This window comes from Pollachius pollachius, assembly GCF_949987615.1.
Source record: "Pollachius pollachius genome assembly, chromosome: 13".
NCBI lineage: Eukaryota > Metazoa > Chordata > Actinopteri > Gadiformes > Gadidae > Pollachius > Pollachius pollachius.
Genome location: NC_136946.1, coordinates 18,598,010 through 18,619,802, shown reverse-complemented (window position 1 = coordinate 18,619,802; position 21,793 = coordinate 18,598,010). Strand labels below are relative to the sequence as shown.

Sequence of the window (21,793 nt, the reverse complement as noted above, 5' to 3'; positions counted from 1 at the left end):
CTCTCTCTCTCTCTCTCTTTCTCTTTCTCTCTCTCTCTCTCTATATATATATATATGTGGGCCATGATTATTTGTTCCTGAGGATAGAAATATATATATATATATATATATATATATATATATATATATATATATATATATATATATATATGTCTTCTGTCTGTCTGTCTGTCTATCTGTCTGCTTACCTGACTGTCTTTGTCAGTGGGCAGGTGGGTCACTCTGTCTGAGATTATGTCTACAGATAACAAACAAGTTAGCCATCATCTTATGAAATCAGGCTTTTAAAAACTTCAGATGACAAGAGCCCACTTCACAAAGTTCAAGGCAGCGGCATTCTCTAAATATACAGGGAAAACAACCTCGGTTCTGGCCTCCGGGTCACATTTTTTTCTCAAAGTTATTGAAATAGAACGGGAGAGGAAAAAAAAGTGTGGCTTATGTAAGCATGCAGTGCCGATCGGCCTACAGATAGTCACCCACCGACGGCAATACCTCCGCATCCTCCACACATATTGACACAATCCTTATCTTCTGCCAACATTCTCCAACAAATATGATGGCTCTGTGTCTCTGCAATTTGTTTTCCTTCCGTAATGTGTAAATGGCTTAAATAAATAGCCTACAAAACTGCAGGGCTTAACAGCGTGCTCCCAAATATTGTAGCTGTATGGCTCTGTGGCGGTATCATCAGATATTGCGATGCCTGGAATACAAATGGTGCTGCTTTTAGCTGTTTTGAATAGTGTCATTGTCACCCTCACCATTTTACACAGAACTGTGAATACAACAGCAGAGGCAGAAACATTTGTGCCAAGGTGTCCAGAATCGCCTATAGCCTTAATAGATTTCTAAGGGAAATGTTGTATTAGTTTGATTAAATCCCTGGTATCCCCAACGGGATCAGGCGTGACCTGTGAGAAAGTGAATAGATTTGCTCAGAAACTATTGATTGACTTTCTTTGAAGGGATACGAACATAGCATTCTAATCAATTACTTATAGGAGGCAGTGGGCTACATATGTTATCGACTCTCACTGTGGACACTTCTGTGACTGCTGTTGGGTAAGGGGGTACGGGTTACTGGGAGTGCCTGTGAATTACATTGTGTCATGATATATTTTATTGCCCTATGTTATAGTTGTAGATTGTGGAAAAAAGGAATAGGGTTTCTGATAAATGTAGACAGAGGAGAGAAAGAGAGAGGGAGAGAGAGAGAGAGAGAGAGAGACAGAGAGAGAGAGAGAGAGAGAGAGAGAGAGAGAGAGAGAGAGAGTCATCAGTCGTACTATTCTGATTCAATAACACAAACATTGCTAATGCACAACGCTTTTCATCCTCACCTTTAAACTTTCCTAACGTACCTACATGTGCATCACACATTGCTCCTGAAACAACGCGGTGGATCCAGCACCATGGAGAGCTCTCGAGGCGATGCTCCACCAGATATCAAAGACCATCTTGTTCCCGCCCCTTTCAGTGACTGTATCTCGAGAGCGCCGTGAACGACAACCAATAGTTATAAGACCCGGAAAGAGCCTCATATTTGCCAGTGGACACAACAGAGGGAGCTTCAGAACAGCTTGTTTACACGGCGTAGATATTTTGTATCCAGTTGAGCCGTGATAAACGCACGCGCCTTCAACTCCATGGGATAGAAGAATAGAGCCTCGCGCCGTCACGTTTGTCTAGAAGCCCGCGAACGACACCGTCCGCCGCGCGCATTTTTTTTCACCCTCAGACACCGCGCGCTGAAAAGCAGGTTCTGGGCTGAGCTCTATTAAGTTTATTTTCTGCACTATTTTACCACCGTGAGCATTACACACACGGAACAGACACGGGGACAGGATGGAGAGCGAAAAGTATTTGCCGGAGCTTATGGCAGAGAAGGACACGCTGGACCCGTCGTTTCAGCACTCACTGCGGTTACTGGAACAAGGTAAATACCGATGCGAACCACTTAGACGTATCACAAGATAGGATTAGTAGCTCACGGTCTGTTTGCTACTTTTGTTTCTGTTTGGGGTGTATCTGAAACTTGGGTTTTAAAGTATCGTTTTGAAATGCTATGGCTATTTCTGCAGGTCATTGTAACCCAAACCTTGAAGTGGCTCATCTTCTCATCGTAGGACTACTGCCAAGTTCTGGGGTCGACCGCTTGTGATTAGGCTTTCGTTAACATAATATTGCCATTTATGTGTTTTATACATTTATAATGTTATGTATTCAAGTAAGTCATACGTTCGTGGGACATGGTTTTCCTAAGCCGCCACTAAAAGGCCCGGACAGACTTTCAAAGCCATGAAACTTAGGAACTCTTTTGCCACAATGGTAAGCCTAATAGTCCCCTTATCGTAGTAAAAACGACTGAATCTCAAGTGGAAACCCGATACAGTCATCTCTTACTCAAAAAGCATATTTAGAGCTGAGTTACGATAGCTTGGAAAGAGTTGTCTCCCATCCACGTTTCCCCCGCGGAAGAACTTCAGGCCACTTAACTCTAAGATAATTGAATCGACGGCGCTGCACATTCCAAAGCAATTTGCCCTGGCGTTTAATTAATCCGCGAGCGGGGAGACTACTGCGTCAAGCCCTCTGTGGCTGCTCCAAAGCTCTCTTCTAGGAGCATCCCGGTGGATCTTCTCAAGTGGGAAGTGTACAAGGCATAGTAACCATTCCCGAGGATGCTCGCTACATCCATCAAGTGCCCCTATGATCACGTGCTGAAAATAGGACTAGGTCGCTGTCACGGATTAGGATGTGTGTGTGGCTCACATCTAAGTGGAGGAGGAGGAAAGACTTGAAATCAGAAAGCTCCTTCCATAGTATTGATAATGCCATTGGGTAAACCGTCTTGTTTTTGTTGTTGTTTTATTTAGGCTGATAATAAGTTCAACAACTATTCTAGAATACGTCCCCATGTAGGAAAATGGTCAAAATGGATGCAATGCATACTACTATTGCTGCTACTGCGTGCTGCTGATATAGTAGTGCTGAAGAGTTTCCCAACTGTGGTATGGGAATTAAAATTATTGTGAGGCTATAACAGTCCCATTTTAGATGACAGACTAGGAGAGGCAGCTTTTTATCTCGTATTGCACAAAGCTGAGCTGGTACAATGCACTAAAGAGAAAAAAAACCAGAATATACTTCAAATATCTTTATGTCAGCTGTTTAGTTCGTGGCAGCGGCATACTTTGAGGAACTGAGACAGAAAGATAAGGCTCTGTTCACTGGTTCGCCTTATCGGCTGCTTTTCAAGATCCCAGTTTGCTCTTTTGCAGAACATGGGCTGTATTTTACCTTCTGGGTGCTGGAGAAAACTGGAGACAATAGAAAGGAAAAAAAGGGGACAGCTTGTGAGGGAATCAAAGAAGGCTTTTAAAGAATGCAGACAGGGAATAAATACTGGAATGCCTGCTTCACCCGCAACTGAGGGAGTTCAAATCCGTATCATAAATCAGATATCGTTAACCAAACACAGAGCTTCTGCTAAACACATCTTTGGATATGAATGCTTTGGGTCACCTTCACTTCTTTATCTACAACATTTTCGGTAGCATAGAGCTCACCCTTTGGTTTGGGGAAATCTGGCATAAGACAGTAGGTCACAAGCTGAACAACTGTAAATACTGATACATTCTGTGCACAACAGATGTCACAAGATGAAGTTATTCTAAAGGACTGTTTCTGCCGTCTTATCTTATCATTTGCGGCGAAGGTAGATGGCGAATATTGGATTTTTCCAATGTTAGCTGTTACCAATTTCTGTGGTGCTAGCTGTGTAGGTTTCTCCCAAATCACCAGAAATGATGGGGACCGAATATTTAATGCTTCAGGGATGTGAAAGCTGTGTTGATGGATGGCTTTGACATAAGCTCTTACAGCACACACACATAAACACACGCACGCACGCACGCACGCACGCACGCACGCACGCCCGCCCGCACGCACGCACGCACACACACACACACACACACACACACACACACACACACACACACACACACACACACACAGGAAAACCTGTATGCTCGCAAATGCATAACACTGATCCATGAAAACTGCTAAAGCATATACTGATGAAGATTCAATTTAGTCATTTAGCGGACGCTTTTAACATAGAGTTTTAAAAGTGTGGCGGAGAACTATCAATTAGCATGAGAAGCATATTTGTTCATGAATCAAAATTACAACTGAGGGGTCTTTTAAGCTATGTACAATATGTTCTGCTAGAAGAGCATAGCGATGTAGAAGGTGTGCTAAAGCGTGTGTATCAGTAGCTATGAGACTGATGCATAGCTGCTCAATAACTTGTGGCAACGGCCCCAAAGTGCATCCATCACTTGAAATGCCTGCCAACACAAAAAGCGACAAAATTTGGATGCTTAGTTAACATAAAATTCAATTTTGTTATTTCCTTGCTTGAGAGCAACTGACAATCTCACACAGCGCTTTTTGTAGAGGCATTTTTGACATATTTGTTGAAATTCTGTTAACATCTCAACAACAATCACTAACTAATTCTCAGATTTTTCTTTTAATAAATACGCCTCTCTATGGCTGTCACAGGCCTATAACAAGCCCGCCCAATTATTTAATTTGGCCCTAATTAAATGATTGGTTGGTTTACCTGTCTGTCTTCCTACCTACCCGGCTATCTGGTGTCCATGCACTCATTGGTCATGACCAGTGTTTTCCTCGAGGCTAGGCAGACCTCAGGCTAAAACTACTGAGCTAGTCGTGTTTTTAGGTCTGGGGCTTTGGACAGAGGCTTTGAGAGAGGGGTGGGATTTTTTCAGTTGTGTTCTTTCAAAGTCTAGCTTACTTTGGCCGGTTTTTGTCGAACTTGTCTGCCCTAGTTAAAAATTAACCTTATTTCTTAATTCCAATTGTAGTGTTTTTTGTCGGAAGGCTATTGATTTTATTTAAAATCGACACAGACAAGCTGACACACACACACACACACACACACACACACACACACACACACACACACACACACATACATACACATTCACACACACATGGGCAGTGTTCAGCTCAGTCCTTTAAGGACCTCTTGCCTTGTTCAGAGGTCGTAACCATGGTGTCGTATCTCTTGTCTTTTGATTATAGGCTGAGAGCCACAGCATGAGCCGAGCAAAATGTTTGCATTGCTTTAACCACCGTTTGCTAGCATGCATTTAGTCTTGACTATACAGTAGAGAATATGCCATTATCTTGTTTACACGTGGTTTGAGCTGCTGTGGTGTCGAGTTTTCCTTTATTATTTCAAATGCAATGCCCTCAAGTATGACAAACATATCAAGCTTTAGAGAAATAAAGATGCCATGAAAGAGAAAAGGGATATGTTTTTAGGCATACTTGAGTTGTGCCCCCCATTGAGTGTGTGTATGCCCAGGAAGTGAACAGAAATAGGTGTTTCGGCATCGGATCAAAGGCACAGCTACCGTTGTGGTGGGGAACGAAAACAGTGCTGGATGGAGATAATGATCCATAGCAGGCCAGTGTAGCACACACACACACACACGCACACGCACACACACACACACACACACACACACACACACACACACACACACACACACACACACACACACACACACACATACACACACACACACGCGCACACACACACCTGCAGATGTGGTGAAACCTTGGTGAAACTTTCAAGCAAAAAAGTTTGATTGGAAATACTAAGACTAAGGCTTGAAGGCATTAAGTTGTGTTTGCTGCTGATAGATCTTTCTCAAACTCCCCCCTCCCCGCACCAAGTTTTTCCAGATTGTTTACTCCATATATTATGAGGACTTTTACTTTGTAAAAACTTGTTAAGTTCTAACCAGGCCCAAAGACATGCCTTGGTGGTCGCTGGCTGTTAATCAACCTTTACGGCATTTAATGCCAAGTAAAGCATCTAGCAAAACGCTCCCCACATCAATTTCATCGTTAATATGTGATGCGTGTCAGTGGCCATTACAGTGGTTTTTATGTCTTAAATGTGTTCTTCTCCTGGATGCAGCTATATGTTTAAGCTGAGCACAGTTGAACATGTCAGTCAAAAATAATAAATATCTGTATTATAGATATCCGTTCCACACTAATCGCAAAAAATATGATGTGTGCAATAAATCAATATGAATCTAGGCAGATGAAAGTAATATCATGCAAGTAGTTTCCTGTGACATTGTTGTCAAACTAATAAGAGCTATGCTAGAAAACAAGGCACACAAATTTTATGACATGATATCCGTCTTACTTTCTAAGTTCCATGGCTTTTCTGACCTGAAATACAGAATAAATGTGTGTGTCTGTGCCACAATTTAAAACATTTTGCTTTCATGATCATTAATTACAGTAAACAAACATTTTACCTGTAACAAATAGAAAGTCGTAGTGCAAGGGTAGGATTTACACAGCCACTCAAAAAATAAATACTAATTTATAATTAAGTGTTGTTGGTGTGAACTGAAATAAACAAGTACAAAATGCTCTTAATATCGTGGTCAACCAAATGATAACCATGTGAATTGAGTGGAATCCCCTGGGCCATATTCTCATCGACCAGGCAAGCTAGTTCAGAGTGGTAATACTGCATTCGTATTTCAAATGGAATGCATGGATCTTTTCTTAGAAGCGTCCCACACTCCTCAGGGCTTGCCCTAAAGCCGTCTGCAAGCAAGATTGTCCAAAAGAGGATCCGCTTGTTTCTTCCTAAATAATGCAGAGCGTGCTTGTTTGCCGCTGATATCTCCAGTGGCTGGTAACAAGATCAGGTAGAGATGGGGAAAGAAATGTCAAGGTGGCGGAGGCTAGTGGTCCAGCCAGTCAGCACAGATCAACCAGTCAGCACAGACAACCAGTCACCACAGACAAAGCCAGTTAGTACAAACCAGTCTGTCAAAAGAGACAAGGCCAGTTAGAAGAGACCAATCAGTCATCACAGACAAAGCCAGGTAGTACAAATAGATCAGTCAGCAGACACAATGCCAGTTAGTTCAGACCAATCAGTCAGAAGAGACAAGGCCAGTTAGAATAGACCAGTCAGTAAGTCAGCACAGACCAGGACAGTTAGTACAATCCAGTCAGTCTTCACAGACGAAGCCAGTTAGTACAAACAGGCAATAGGGATGCAGCAATTAAAGGGTAATTCCGGTGTAAAATGGATTTGGGATATGTTTTGTATGATAACGAGTTGAAACATTCTTCAGTTGGCTGTTTTTAGCCGATTCTATCAAAACGCTATAAACTTGAAACGATGGGGGCACTGGTTATGGTAAAAACTAAATCGCTATTTTAAACCACTTAAAAGGCTAAAAGTAGCCAGACACTTCTTTGGTAGTATAATAAGGGTCTTAACATATAAAACGAGGCATTGAGAACTTTGTAAGTGTACAGATGTTTATTGTAAAGGACATTTTATACACACAATACCATCAGTAGATCACCCGTCAACGCCATTTTGTTTTAAGACTTGATAGGTAGATTGACGAACACAGAGATTATGACATCCGTCAACAACACGCAAACTCTGTGTTCGTTAATCTACTTCGAGTATAGATAGAATATAATAATATATATATATAATATATAATAATAATATATATATAATATATATTTATAATAGATTAAAAATGAATATGAAAAAGTAGAAATGTGGAAAAAAAATACACAAAACAAACTGTCAGCACAGACAAGCCAGTCAGTCAGACTGACTGCCCCTCTATGGCAGGATTCTGGTTGTGCTTCCTCTCATCTCCTTGAGTAGGAGGTAATGCGTGCATGTTCACTGCCTCAATGAGCGGTTATAGAGTCATTTATCACCATCATCCACTGGAGCAAAACACCAATGCATGAAACCAAAAGAAGCATAACAACTAATCACTAATCGATAACTTCTAACTGATTGGTATTGTTGAGACAGTATCATTTGTTGTACTGTATCTCAGAGGCAGTGGTCGGTGTTCGAGGAGGTATGAATGGGAGCTCAGGTTGAGGGGAGTAAAAAACAAACACGGAGGTCATTCGTGGACGGATTGCACTGCCAACTGCCACCGCTGTTTGCAAACACGTAGTCTTTAGAAAATCCAAATGAGGCGAAGAGGAAGGTTAATTGAAACCTGGGGGAGGAGAGGGGAAACGTAGGCTTACCGCTGCGATCTGACAGGGACTACTCCGGAAACTCAAAGAAAAATGGACGACCACAACAGCGTTGTGGTTTGACCTTTGCATTCAGCCACTCAGATCCTGACTCGCCGTCCAACTAAAACCTATTTGCTGCATGTTGCGGCCCCGCGGCTTTGGGCTGAATAGCTGAAAGGCAGCTGCGCCGTTTCACTCAGGCCAGCATGTCTTTATTGCTGTGCGTGGGAGACAAGTGTGGTACCCCACTTTTCTGTAAAACGTGGTGTTGTGTGGGGGTAGGGTGTGTGTGTGTTTGTGTTTTTATGTGCCGTTTTGGTTACTGTAAAGTTTTGTCCAGCCTATTTCCTCATATGTCAGTATCTGTTGGAGAAAATTATAATGAGAAAGCAGGGCTCAATAAATGTAACCCCTCAGTTTATTTTGTGCACTCCAATGACTTCTAAACATGAGAGGGAGACATTTTTCGTCCAGCACCTGCAGTGTGTGTGTGTGTGTGTTTATTTCTTCTCCCTCTATCCAGATACAGAGGGCCTTTTGTTTGGGATATTTGCAGAGTTTAAATCATAGGACTCCCTGAAAGCGACAACCCTCTTGAGGGACATCGGGAAGTTTTATGTGGATTATGTGCACCGTGGAACATATGGTACAGGTTCTCGTTGCTTTATTCATAGGGAGTAATATCTTGGATGTTGTTATATGTTGAGTGTCATTGGGGGTCTTGTCACCAATGAGTGTTATTTCCTCAACATTGATAAAATGCTTGTCCAAATGTAGATGACTTCTTTAAATAGATTTTCTTTCTAATTGGATTTTGATTGGATTGGGTTTAGTAAGTGAGACGGAGTGAGTGAATATTGACTTAGTAGAATAGTTTATTCTTTGTTTGTTTATTTTCGTTATATTTCAGGCCCTTTTGTGTGCTATTACCTTGATCTCCTGTCAGACAGCCGGCGCTGGTTTTGTTATTCCACTTCTATTTTTTCAAATAAAGTCTGGTCCTGTATCGTATCGTTGATGTCATCTTGTCTGCTTGCCACCTCTATGGAGAGGATGGGGAGCTGGATTAGCTGCCTTCGACTTCCGCGACTGAGCCCATCCATTTGGTGTAATCCAACTCAATTTAATTATGTTTATCGTTCCACCTCCAGGAGCAGCCGCGGCGCACCTCTTCCAAGATAAGCCCCGAATCTACTGGCTTTTCCTTCTCACAGTTTTTTTTATTTTGCTTTGCAGCCAGTGTAATCCCTGTGGCCTTATGAACAGATACATGTCTCTAAAACTGGATAGTAGGAAGCAAAATGGTTGATTTTACCTCCATAAAATGCTGGTAGCAGCAGCTGAGTGAACTCTCTCATGTCAAGCAAAATAGAGTATATCTGGTAGTAATGCATTAATGAAGTAACTGGTATCTCATATAAGTCAAATAGCAAAATAACAATTGGTAATAATTGGTTGGCAATAACATGTGAGAATATCAGCTCAGCTCTAAACCGTCAGAGGAGTTGAATGGGTTATACTGAGGAAAACTTTATTTGCTTACCGAAATGGCTGCATTTATTTGACATAGTTATTTGAGCTATTGCCATCCAATCCGTGGTCGAGGTTTTACGTCCACCTGCATGGGGGTGGTGTACAAACACTGTCTGTTTCACTGGTAGTCCAGAGACTCATATTTTGAAAGGCTATAGGAAACCATAAGGGTGGTTCAGCACATGTGCCTTGTCGGCTTGTTTGTAGGACAAACAAAACACATTACGTTGGAGGTCTATTTGTTCTTAGAATGAAGCATGAATAACCATGTACCTGCCTGCTCACTTTAGAAACTTCCTGCATGTCAGCCTGCCTGCCTGTCTGCCTGCTTTATCTCCTGAATCATCAAGGTACGGCATTATATTAAAGGAAAGTGTGTAGGGCTTTTTTTCGTCCTACAAAAACCAAAAATACCAAAATATATAGTCCATCGTTAGCAGGATATTAATGAACCCCATTTTTCTGCTGTATAATTGGGGACCATATCTTCTGCGATGTAATATTTCACCGCATCTGTGATCGCCTGCCACCGGGGCCCTTTCATGTCATAAGGAATGACTGTTTAAACTGCTGCTGCCAAGGTTACCTGCTTTTTGCAGGCGCTTTGTGGCTTCAGCTTGCATCTGCCTCTATTTGTGTTATACACACCTAAATGTCTCTCTGTCGCAGGTGCTGGAATAAGTTCCCAAACGTGGTAATATGTCTTATATGATTGTCACCAAAGTAATCGATGCCAATTCGTCACGGTTATTTTTTATCGCATAATCCTTTACTGTCTGGCTTTCCATAGTCTGGGCAGTGGTTGAATGCAGTGTCCCAGAGAAGGTTAGGGTTAGCTTCTCTGACACTTATAGTAATGATATATATCGTTGTGGTCAGCCAGTGAACGAGTCTGTGAGAGATTTAAGCTTCCCGGAGAACTGTTATAACTCTAATGTGTGTGTGGATGTGCCGAGCTTCGTCTCAGCAGTGATTTATTTAGGTGTCCGCGTCCAAGTGAGGGTTGAGCTTCTCAGTAAAACGCCACGTTTTGTGGGGCCTTTTATATACATCCCTCATTATGAAGCTCATACACAAGAAAGCTACTAAAAAAGTATCTCATGCTCCCCCTCCTTCCCAGAGCTCGCTGCAAAAATGTAAGAACTTTGACAAATAAGCCACCACAGGACTTTTAGCAGAGACCTGTCGAACAAAGTGCATATCCAAAATGCTTTGCAAATGCGAAAAAGACGAACGCATTAAAACAAAATTGCTGAAGCCATGCACACAAATGCAAATTCCAGGACAAAAACGCAAAAGCCACAAAACGACGGAAGAGTGCGTTAGCGGATGTTGTCAATGAAAAGGCAGATTGTCCTTGATGTGGATTCAACCTGCATTCTGAATCAGCATTCTGCAGTTTGTGTGGCAAGTATTGTATAATACCGATATGGCTGGAACAAATTAGGTAACGTTTAAGATTATTAATATTTGAATTGATTGGGCTATCCACCGGGTTTACTGTATCAGTAAAGAATAATGGTCCACCGGCATTAATATCTAGCCTGTTTAATTGTCAACATCCGTTGACACTAACTTCCGTTGTGTTTTGGCTTTTGCAGTTGTGTTGCATTTTGTTGTGGCTTTTGCAACTGTGTTGTAACTTTTGCAGTGCTTTGTTGGCTTTTGCGTATGTGTTTTCAGTAAATGCCCTTTTGTTTTTTGATTGAAATTTTTTGATATGCAGTTTGTTCGACACGTTTGCCAACCTAGTTATCCACCTCCTAGATGAAGGCCATCGTGAAAAATAAAACACTTTCAACAGATGTTATTTTTGGATCTGGTAATTCTGTGTGGCAGACAGAAAACATGAATAGTTAAACATTTTGTAAGTAAATAATTCAAAAGTTGAGTTAATTAAATATGTAAACGTATTAATTAACCCAGGTTTTCCAAATTGAAAACTTCTGGGGGGTAATCTAATCATGTGATCCTGATTAGTTAGTGGCCAGGAGGTGCCTGTAGGTGCAGGGTTGCAGGAGCAGCAGACACAACAGACCGAGGCAGGTGCTGCAGCCCTCACCTGAAGCCAACACAAACAACTGGCCTGATGGGGAAATGATTGCCCCGTGTCGACAGACATCAGCCCTCCGAGACGCGATGCCTCGTTTGTGATGACTTTTTTTTGTGTAAATTCAAAATGTACATTTGCGATGTTGAATTGGAGAGCATTTGAATGGTGCTTCGGAGTGGGATTTTGCAATATTGACTACTGCAATCTGAATACATCTCGTGAAGAAAATAGTGCAGGTATAGTTGTCCTACATATTGAAAGCTCCTTAAACCACCCTGTACAAATTCAAATAAGAGTTGCAAACCTGGTCATAGTCATTGGACAGCTTCTTCTTTTCTGGTCAGTTAACTGTATTCATTTCATTAAGATTCACACCTTTGTGGACTGCTACTCCGTATTTCCCTACTCAAAACAGGAAATGCCTCCATGCTCTCCTACCACAGCTGGCTCCACTGTTGGTTCTGTTTAATCATGTGTGCAGAGTGCCAGATGTTACAACCCACAACAACGACTTGTAGAAAGAGAGCTGAATATTAAGAAGAAACTCACCCAAGTCTGGTTTCCTTGCCCTCAAGCTTCCCTCAAGTCTTTTGTACCCACTTACATCAAGCGTGGCAGGCTAATGAGTTTAATAGCTGTTTTTCTTTTCTTTCTGTCATTAGTATTTATAGCTCTTTCTGTTGTTTGGACTCAATTATCTTGTTATACCGCTCTGTTTCCGGCAGAGCTGCAATGGAAAGGTAAACATAACAGCTCTAAAAACAGGTTGCTTACACAACGAATTGACAAATTCAAATCCAAAAGTTATGAGCTCTGTTCTGGACTCTGTTCCCAAATCGCCGGCGGCCTTTAAGTGTGATTTCAAACATATTGGGATATGCTAAATTTCATACATTAAATAAGCATCAATTTTTTTCTCTTTTGCTCAAAATGTAGGCTCCCTGTTAAGCCAGTGCCTTGCTTGTTATAAAGCTTGGGATAGAGAAGAGAGGGAAAAAAAAAGACGACAAACCTAGATTTTCCATGGTGCTGCCCATGAATCTTTAATGATGGAGCGTGGCTGGGGTTGTCTGAATGAAAGTTAAGTGCATTTTCTGGGTTTTTGGAGCAGGAAGGAGTTATCCTGTAAATGCACCGAGGAAAGTAGAGGGAGAGATGGCTCCTCGTTTAGCACCGTGCATGGAGACCTCCTCTCAACACCCCCGCCCCCCGCTGTGCTGCCTGGCTTCCACAGGGCTCCCGCCTCTATTTTGAGAGCCCATATTACAGACTAATTGTGTTCACATTCCTTTTGGGGGACATATTTCTTCCCCCCTCTGCCCGCTTTCTTACTTTTTTTTCTTCTTCTTTTTAAAGAGAAAGATTCCAGAGTGCTATCCTGCATAATTTGTAGAATTTAGAAAGGAGAGCTTTTAAGGAAGCTAACCGCAAATTTATTTAATGTTCTACAGATCTTGTTTAACCTGGAGCTGCAAAACGTTAATGCTTTAGCAGAACCTTCGATGTTTTGCTTTTTTTTGCGTTTTATTGTAGTGTAAAATGCTCATTAAATCTTATAGCTATGCTATAAACTTAGGGCTCAAGTGCGTATTGTGTTCTCATGATAACAAGTACAGGTGATTTGGTCTTTCCTTGCTAATAAAATCATTCTTTCACTGCTTGTTTGGTACTAAAACCATAGCTCATATTTGCTCCCTGACCTGTTATTTGACAGCATTGCTTGTTAAAGTTGACCTGGGATTTGACAAGGAAAAGGCTTGTTAAAGCTGCTCTCTCTCTCTCTCTCTCTCTCTCTCTCTCTCTCTCACTCTCTCTCTGTCCTTATGTCCAACTTTTTATCATTAATGGAAACGTTTTGTGTGTCCCGGCAATCATTAATAAAACTAGTCTATACTTTTATCTAGAAGTTAAAGGTATTAAAGAAGCCATGTGCCTCCATACATCTGCTTATATGAAAACGCACTCACACACACACACACACACACACACACACACACACACACACACACACACACACACACACACACACACACACACACACACACACACACACACACACACACACATACATACATACATACATACATACATACATACATACATACACACACACACACACACACACCCTATCCACAGTGTCTGACCGATCACCGTCGTGAGCGGCTAGCTGACGCGCTGCATGACAACGAGTGGCCTCTCCAGTGACGGAGATGATTGTAATTAAAGCCGTCAAGCGGTCCAAACAGCCAGCACCCACTGTACTGTGGGATGTCAATTAGGAGAGCCCAACAGAAACCCAGCCTATAGATCAGCGGTCTTGTGGCGCAGGCCTCCAGCGACGGGCCAGGGGTTTTAATTGCTGCCTGATCAGCAACGGAGACGAGTTGATAGCAGATGGTGGTGGTGGTGTCGGTGGTGGTGGTGGTGCAGGCAGGCAGCAGCCCGGGATGGTTTTCCAATCGCTGTGGTTGTTTTATTGACAAGTTCTGCAGCCCTTCGAAGAGCTGATAAGAACACGGGAGTGGAGCCAGCCAGCAGACGCGGGCGTGCGGGCACTTGTTTGAGGGGCGGAGGGGAGGTGGATCACGTTTCCGTGGCCCGGGAACCCGAGACGTTTTTGGGGCTGCGCACGTGTGCCGCAGAGTTTCCGTGGCGACAATGATAGTCACTGCCGGCAGTGTCTAAGGGTGGGAGTCGGGAGGGGTTATCTTAAAATCAGACACAGCAGAGCAGCCTTGCTCGTGGTCCGTGACCTGCTGAAGGAATCACAACAGCAGATGGCTTAAAATAGACAAGGATCTTGTGCACAAACAGAAAACAGCTGCATGGGTGTCACTCCTCATTTCTGCGTGCCGAGCGCTTACAAAACTTCCTGAAAAAAAGCGGTTGATGGCGTGTGCATCCCGTAGTGGTGCAACTTCAAGATCTGTAAATTGTCTAATTGTACATATTCTACAAATGAACTACGTAATGAAAACACATCCATCCCACCACAACTGCTCCCTCTCCACACCCGCCCTGGGCGTGGGGAATCCGCGGCGGCCAGACGAGCATACGACCAGATGTGTCACAGATATACTTTTCAGAAGTGCATTATCCCCACTGAGCTACTGAGCGGGCCCAGTGTGAGGTAATTGTCCCGCCCGCTGTGAGGGAGAGCCCAGCTCAGAGGAGCCGTGCTGCGTCACACACATCCCGTGGCCACATCTATCTGGAGAGAGAGAGAGAGAGAGAGAGAGAGAGAGGGAGAGAGAGATAGAGAGAGCGAGAGAGAGAGAGACAGAGGGGGAGAGAGAGAGAGAGAGAGAGAGAGAGAGAGAGAGAGAGAGAGGGGAGAGAGAGAGAGAGAGAGAGAGAGAGAGAGAGAGAGAGAGGGGGGGAGAGAGAGAGAGAGAGAGAGAGAGAGAGAGACAGAGACAGAGACAGAGAGATCCCTGCATTTTGCCAATATCAAACGTATGTTGTGTATATGTTAAATGACATAAATTATTTAAGTCATGGATATATTTTACACAAATATAATTGTAAATGGTTTAAAGTCTCAATGTGTGTTAGTCTAGCTTGTAGCTTAGTGTAACCGGACACATCTGTAGTCAATGCTGGTTGATTTTGATTTAAATATTGTGTTAATCTCACACATCGTGACTTTGATTATACATATTACATGTGAATTATAATTACACGTTTGTAATTTAGAGTAAACTGAAGAAGAAACCTATATTCCAGTTCTACACCACATACTACTTTATATGTGAGGCATGTACTACTTTGTTGGTCCATTTAATTGCGTTTTTTTTTACAGTACAAAACTTTCGCATTGGGTTTGACCAAAGCCAGACACTAGTGTGTGACACGCAACGAAAAACACACAAGCCGATTACTCCATGGCCAATGCGCTCTTTCTGTCATACAGGAGGCAAGCCTACAAGGCTATGTCACAATCTACATCCACCCCCCACCATCCTAACACTTCACAAATAAAGCCCCCGGCTACCAGTGGCGTCTGCCTCATTATCATATTTATTTAAAGTATCATGTGACCCATTTCGTTTCAGACGCGCGTTTGCGCTTGTCATGATTGAGTGGGTCCATACTTAAGGGCAGTCTCACGAGATGCTGCAGTGCGTAATGGGAACGCTTCTGTCCAGGCCCGGTAATAGTGCCTGTCCTTGTCATTAAAGAACGCATGAGCGCACAGACACACACACACACACATGCACATACACACATGCACACGCGCACGCACGCACGCACGCACACACATACACACTCACACTCGTGCGCACACAGAGTTCGGGAAGATTGTTTTAAATTGAGTGCCTTACTTCGGAAAGATTTAGTAAGTAATGGAGGCTACCTGGAGTATTTCAACACATGGAAATCAATTGTTCCTCTATGTTGGCCTGATATAAGCAATGTTGTAGAGGCAGAGGAAGCCGGGAAGGACACATGGACATGCTGGTCGTCGGCTGCCCTTTGTACACTACACCCTGACCCTTCGCATATCCTATGTCTGATGGACGGCCACGATGGCGATAATAACCCAAGAAAGAGAAATGTGTCGGTGTGTTCACCACCGCCAGCTCCACACATCAGCATAACCTCTGAGGCTTGACCCTGTCAGTTAACGGTAAACACACAAAGACTCCGCTCCATAACCGCCAGGCAGTGCTGCCAGGGCTGTTAATAGAAGATAAATAGCATGCAGCCCAACGCTCACCGATCCACATTATTGAATATGCTCCCTGGGATGATCTTTCTCTTTTTTTTATGGACTCAGCTGTCCCATGTCCCGCTCGTATTGATCCAGGAGTAACACATTTATGTTATGTTTCTTCAATTTGCTCTATTGGTTGAAACGTTGTTTCCTCTGGCCCTAATCGTTGACTTTTTCTTATTAATGTTTCCTCACAAAAGGACCAAGATGTACTTTTGCCATTCGTCCATCTTCTCTATCACTCCCTCCATCCATCCATCTCGTCCATCCCTCCATCCACCCATCTTTCCATCTATGCATCTATCTAGCATACCCATCATCAACCGACCCATCTTTAACCCACCAATCATCAACCCACCAATCATCAATCCAGCAATCATCAACCCACCAATCATCAATCCACCCATCATCAATCCATCCATCATCCATCCACCAATCATCAACCCACCAATCATCAACCCACCCATCATCAACCCACCCATCATCCATCCACAAATCATCAACCCACCCATCATCCATCCATCCCTCATTCATCTGGCGTGTCCCATGAGGGTGTCAACATGGTTGCTGTGGTTACTCTATCAATCTAATTTTCCGTGACCTTCTCCCTGCTTTCGCCCATGGGGGTCAAAGGCAGCTATTGGAAATCATTGCTGGGTGATACTGTAGGTATGTTACCGTAATCACAAGCAAAACATACCTTACAGCTGGAGGGGAAGAACTCAGCTCATGCAATCCTCCTGTGATATACCCCTTGAGCATTTCCCACCGCAACCTTTGGAAAAGATGCAGAATTACATGAATAGCACTTGTCCCATGACAGCAACCTTTGACCTCCAGCATTTACTGATAGGGGAAGTGTTTTCTCCACATTCTTTTTCATTACGGTTATCGCGGGCTTAGGTGGATGACATCATTGATTGATGAGTTCTCCTTTCGGGACAAGCCTCACCAACAGATCAGCCCAGACAACACATCACCACCCATGCCGTCTCAGGCTGGAGTTTCATTAGCCTAACCCGAGTCAAATACCTGGGAGCGCCTACTGATATTTAAACGGAGACATCATTAATTAGATATGCATTTGCTGCTGTCGTGGCCCTCTGGGAGTGAGCGGTGAAGGTGTGTCTGCATGTCCACGGTAAGACCGGTCGTACCAACAACATATCCTTGATATCTTCATAACCACCACTCAAAAAACAAACTTCTTGTTTTTATTATTATTCACTTGCTTTCACCATGCTCATATGTTTGTTTTATGTTTTATAATTTAATGACCAAAATGACGAGCAATACTATATATTAGGTTACTTTTTTAAGCTTTCATTATTATTATTATTACCTCAATGTTAATAATTTCCTCATCAATATCTCCATTAAGTCCTCAATAAATGCATCATCATGGTCATTATCATCTGTAAGGTTAATGCATATGCATTTCATCCTCTGCTTCAGCTGAAGCTTCACATACAATTATTTATTTATCTGACTTTAGCATTAGTACTGGCAATACTGAGGGACTTTTGTGAATCAAACCTTGACCCAAAGTTAACCCACAGTTCACACAGTGCATGATGCGCTCCTGAGTTCTTGGTCCCTCGAAATAAAGAAATAAGCCCAGTTTAATGTGTTATTCTAATGAATACGGATTGATTTTAGTTACAAATGAATGAAAGGAAATCATTATGATGGTAATGATAGTAACATTACGAAAGCATTTATTATGGGATGCTTTGATGCATTTGAATGTCATATTCATCTCCAATGTGTTGAAAGAGGGGGCAGGGAGAAACGCGAAAACACAAACTGTACATCTTTATCTTAAATAAAACAACCATCTTTAGAAAAATGAATGCAGGTCTAATTCTGACGTTCTTTTTGTGGATAACAATGTAAAAGAGTAGTGTGTATGTGGTCTCTCTCGCCCAGACCTGAGCCTCATTATCACCTGCCCACGGCTGCTAGTAAGTCTTCCAAAGCCATCCTTTAAAATAAATAAATAACATTGATCTTGGCGTGCCATTTTCTCATACTATTAAATAATAGGCAGAAAAAAAAACATCCAAATCAATTGCAAGACAATATGCTAAGTAGTGGTATAGCACAGTATTCATCTATTCCGTACATTTTCGTTAGTTTCTCAAACCTCAGGCACTGCTGGGAGTAACCGCAATGCTAAATAAGTAATCAGTTAACATTTCTATATATATAAAATATGCAATCTTAGTAGCCTAGAGTTATGTGTGTGTGTATATATATATATATATATATATATATATATATATATACTGTGTATATATAGCATAAATATGAACATAGTTAGCCTGAAATGTTTATTTTTCACCACATTTTAAGTATTTGCACCAATCTTTGTGTACATGGCAGATACAGAGCTTTGTTTGTGTACATAGTTCATCCTATAGAAAGAGTCTGTGTGTGTGTGTGTGTGTGTGTGTGTGTGTGTGTGTGTGTGTGTGTGTGTGTGTGTGTGAAAGACGAAAACACCCACTTTAACGTACACACACATATACACTCAGGGAGACACAATGTAAACAAAGGCACGCTGGCTGCCGTTAGCTACCGTTAGCTACTGTGGCTACCTTAGGCTGGTACTGGTGCTGTTTTGACAGTTGGAGGACCACTGCTTGCCTGATGCTGCGGTACTTTACCGCTCCAGCCCTGGGATTCAGGGCTCTACGGCCACTACGGCCTTGACAGAAGCGTCTGACGTGGTGTGAAGACTGATTCTCACTTAAAGATGACAGCATGCCATGTCTTCCATGTGCAGCGCTGAATCGCCACCTTTCCCTGTAAGACTATTCCCCCCCCCCCACACACACACACACACCTCACCAGGCGCCTCCCCCCTGTTTCCTCTCACAGCCGTATTAAATCCAGTGCTTTCATGCCACAGCTCCCTTATCTGTCAATTGATATTAGTGCACGTTTGGCTCCTTCAGCAACAGCACCGCCTCCCACAAACACACACCTGCATAGAATTACATTTTGGTCCACAACTATTTCTACAAATGCAGCGTGTAGTGTGTAAGTGCTAACCTCATCTCCTCATTTCCCCAACCTCTTCTTCCACATTTCATTTTCATTTTCTTCCTGCTCTGGTTGTTTGACTCCAGTGATGTGGTGGCGAATGAGAGCGGGGAGCGAAAATATGGTTTACATGTTTCGTGTGACACTTCAATTTCCTCTCTGTCAATCAGTGTGTCAGCTCTATGGCATTCTCTCTCTCACACGCTCTCTCTCTCCCTCTGTCTCTCTCACTCTCTCCCTCTCTCTCTCTCCCTCTCTCTCTTTCTCTCTCTCTCTCTCTTCCTTACTCTCTCGTTATTACCCTTATCCTGACACGCTCTAAAGCCCCCTATTTTTCTCTCTCTTCCTCCCTCGCTCTTTCTCTTTCGCACTCTTGCGCTTTCTTGCTCTCCCCCTCTCTCTTTATCTCTTCCCTACTCTCTTTCTCTCTCATTCTCTCTCTCTCTCTCTCTCTCCCCCTCTTCCTCATTTGGCAGCACATGCCCAAGTGACAGTTTATGATAGATCTAGTTCTCACTTAACGGAAGAAATGGGCAGTTGAGTAGACGAGGATTCAAATATGTGTGCTAGCAAATGCAGAGGCTATCACACAAATGCCTCTGATTTATGCTCACACACACACACAGATAATAACAAACAGCCAAACACACACACACACACACACACACACACACACACACACACACACACACACACACACACACACACACACACACACACACACACACACACACAGGCCCTAAACACACACACACACACACACACACACACACACAGGCCCCAAACACAGACACCCACTGAAACACAAACACAGTTGAAATCCCATTATGATGTAGTGTAGGTCAAAATGGTAAAAAAAAATAACACCACGGCCAGCACCACCTCCATCTAGAGGGCACTCGGTAGTTTACAGTAACTAAGTCCGGGCATGGTCCCCTCCGGTGCCCTCTGTGGCCCTCGGACATGGATTATCATAAAAATGGTCCTCCCTGAAGAAGAAAAGCAATGGAGAGCGGGAGAGGGCGAGAGAAACTGGAAGAGAAGGAAAGAGAAAAAGAGAGAGAAAGAGTGCAGGAAAGAATGAAATAGAAAGAGAGAGCGAGAGAGAGAGAGGGAGAGAGAGAGAGAGCGAGGGAGAGAGAGAGAGAGAGCGAGAGAGAGAGAGAGAGAGAGAGAGAGTGAGAGAGGGAGAGAGAGCGGGAGAGAAGGAAAGAGAAAGAGAGCGAGAGAGAGAGCGGGAGAGAGAGAGAGAGGGAGAAAGAGAAAGAAAGAGAGAGAGAGAGAGATGGAGGGCGAGACGACAGTGCCGGCGGTGGCGTCTGCGTCGGTGCTCCCGCCGTGTCCTAGAGTAGTCCATTAGGCTCTACCTGTCCCTGGTCTCCCCAGGAGCCCAGCACCACTGAATGAAGCCAGGCATATTTTCATCCTCCCTGACAGCCTGGCGCTGGCTCACTCTAGAAGGGCGAGCGGTGGTGGTGGCAGGGGTGCAGGGGGTAGGCAGACGGGGTCTGTTACAACCTCTGCTGCATATGCATCGGCCCAGATGCCCCAAGCAGGCACAATACACCGATACATCATTCATGTAAGTGTTTTCTTCTTCTTCACGTTGCTCTATAATATTAATCTGTCTTCGCGGGCAGGCGTAAGAAGGGAGGAGGGGTTGGGTGTGCATCATGGATGTAGCGTAGTAGGCTCAGGCTCACCCCTGGGAGGGGGGAGACGGATGAACCGCCTTTCTCCTCATTGTTGATTCCTCCTCCTAGCTTACAAGGAAGTGCTGACTTTGTTCTGTAACTAAGCCGGCGCTTTGCACAAGAAACATTTTAGATAGAAGAGATAAAATATTGGTCGGCGCCGGTGAATAGCCATGATAGTGGGGATTCTACTTGTGTCATTTCCTGTGAGATATTACGGTTGCTGCTTCGTGGCCCTGCTCATAGTTAGAGCTGGTTTTGTTCTGAGGTTGGTCGTACGCAGCATGTTTCTCTGCTAAATGTTTGCGGTGCATAACGATGCTTTTTCTTGGACGTTGTCCAACAAATAAGAGATCTGAGGAAGTGTATTGAGACTCACATAATTTACACACAGGCACAAAGATACACACACGCGTGCATTCCCGCACATATAGACACACATCGACCGACATGCAGTCGCACGCGCGCACACACACACACACACACACACACACACACACACACACACACACACACACACACACACACACACACACACTCACTCCTCATTCTGAACTCACATAAATACAGTAATAAAATGCAGCGAAGGAGAATTATTATTTT

At 43.3% G+C, this 21,793-nt stretch overlaps 1 protein-coding gene across 1 annotated transcript in view; it reads left to right on the top strand.

Annotated features, from left to right (window-relative positions):
* Positions 1-1,848: 1,848 nt before the first annotated feature.
* The window catches only part of khdrbs3 (KH domain containing, RNA binding, signal transduction associated 3), a gene marked incomplete at both ends in the record, with an annotated part of 73,879 nt that continues 53,934 nt past the window's right edge, over positions 1,849-21,793 (top strand). The window contains 1 exon segment of the mRNA XM_079750157.1: positions 1,849-1,939. Within this exon segment, the coding sequence (XP_079606283.1) occupies positions 1,849-1,939 (91 nt within the window).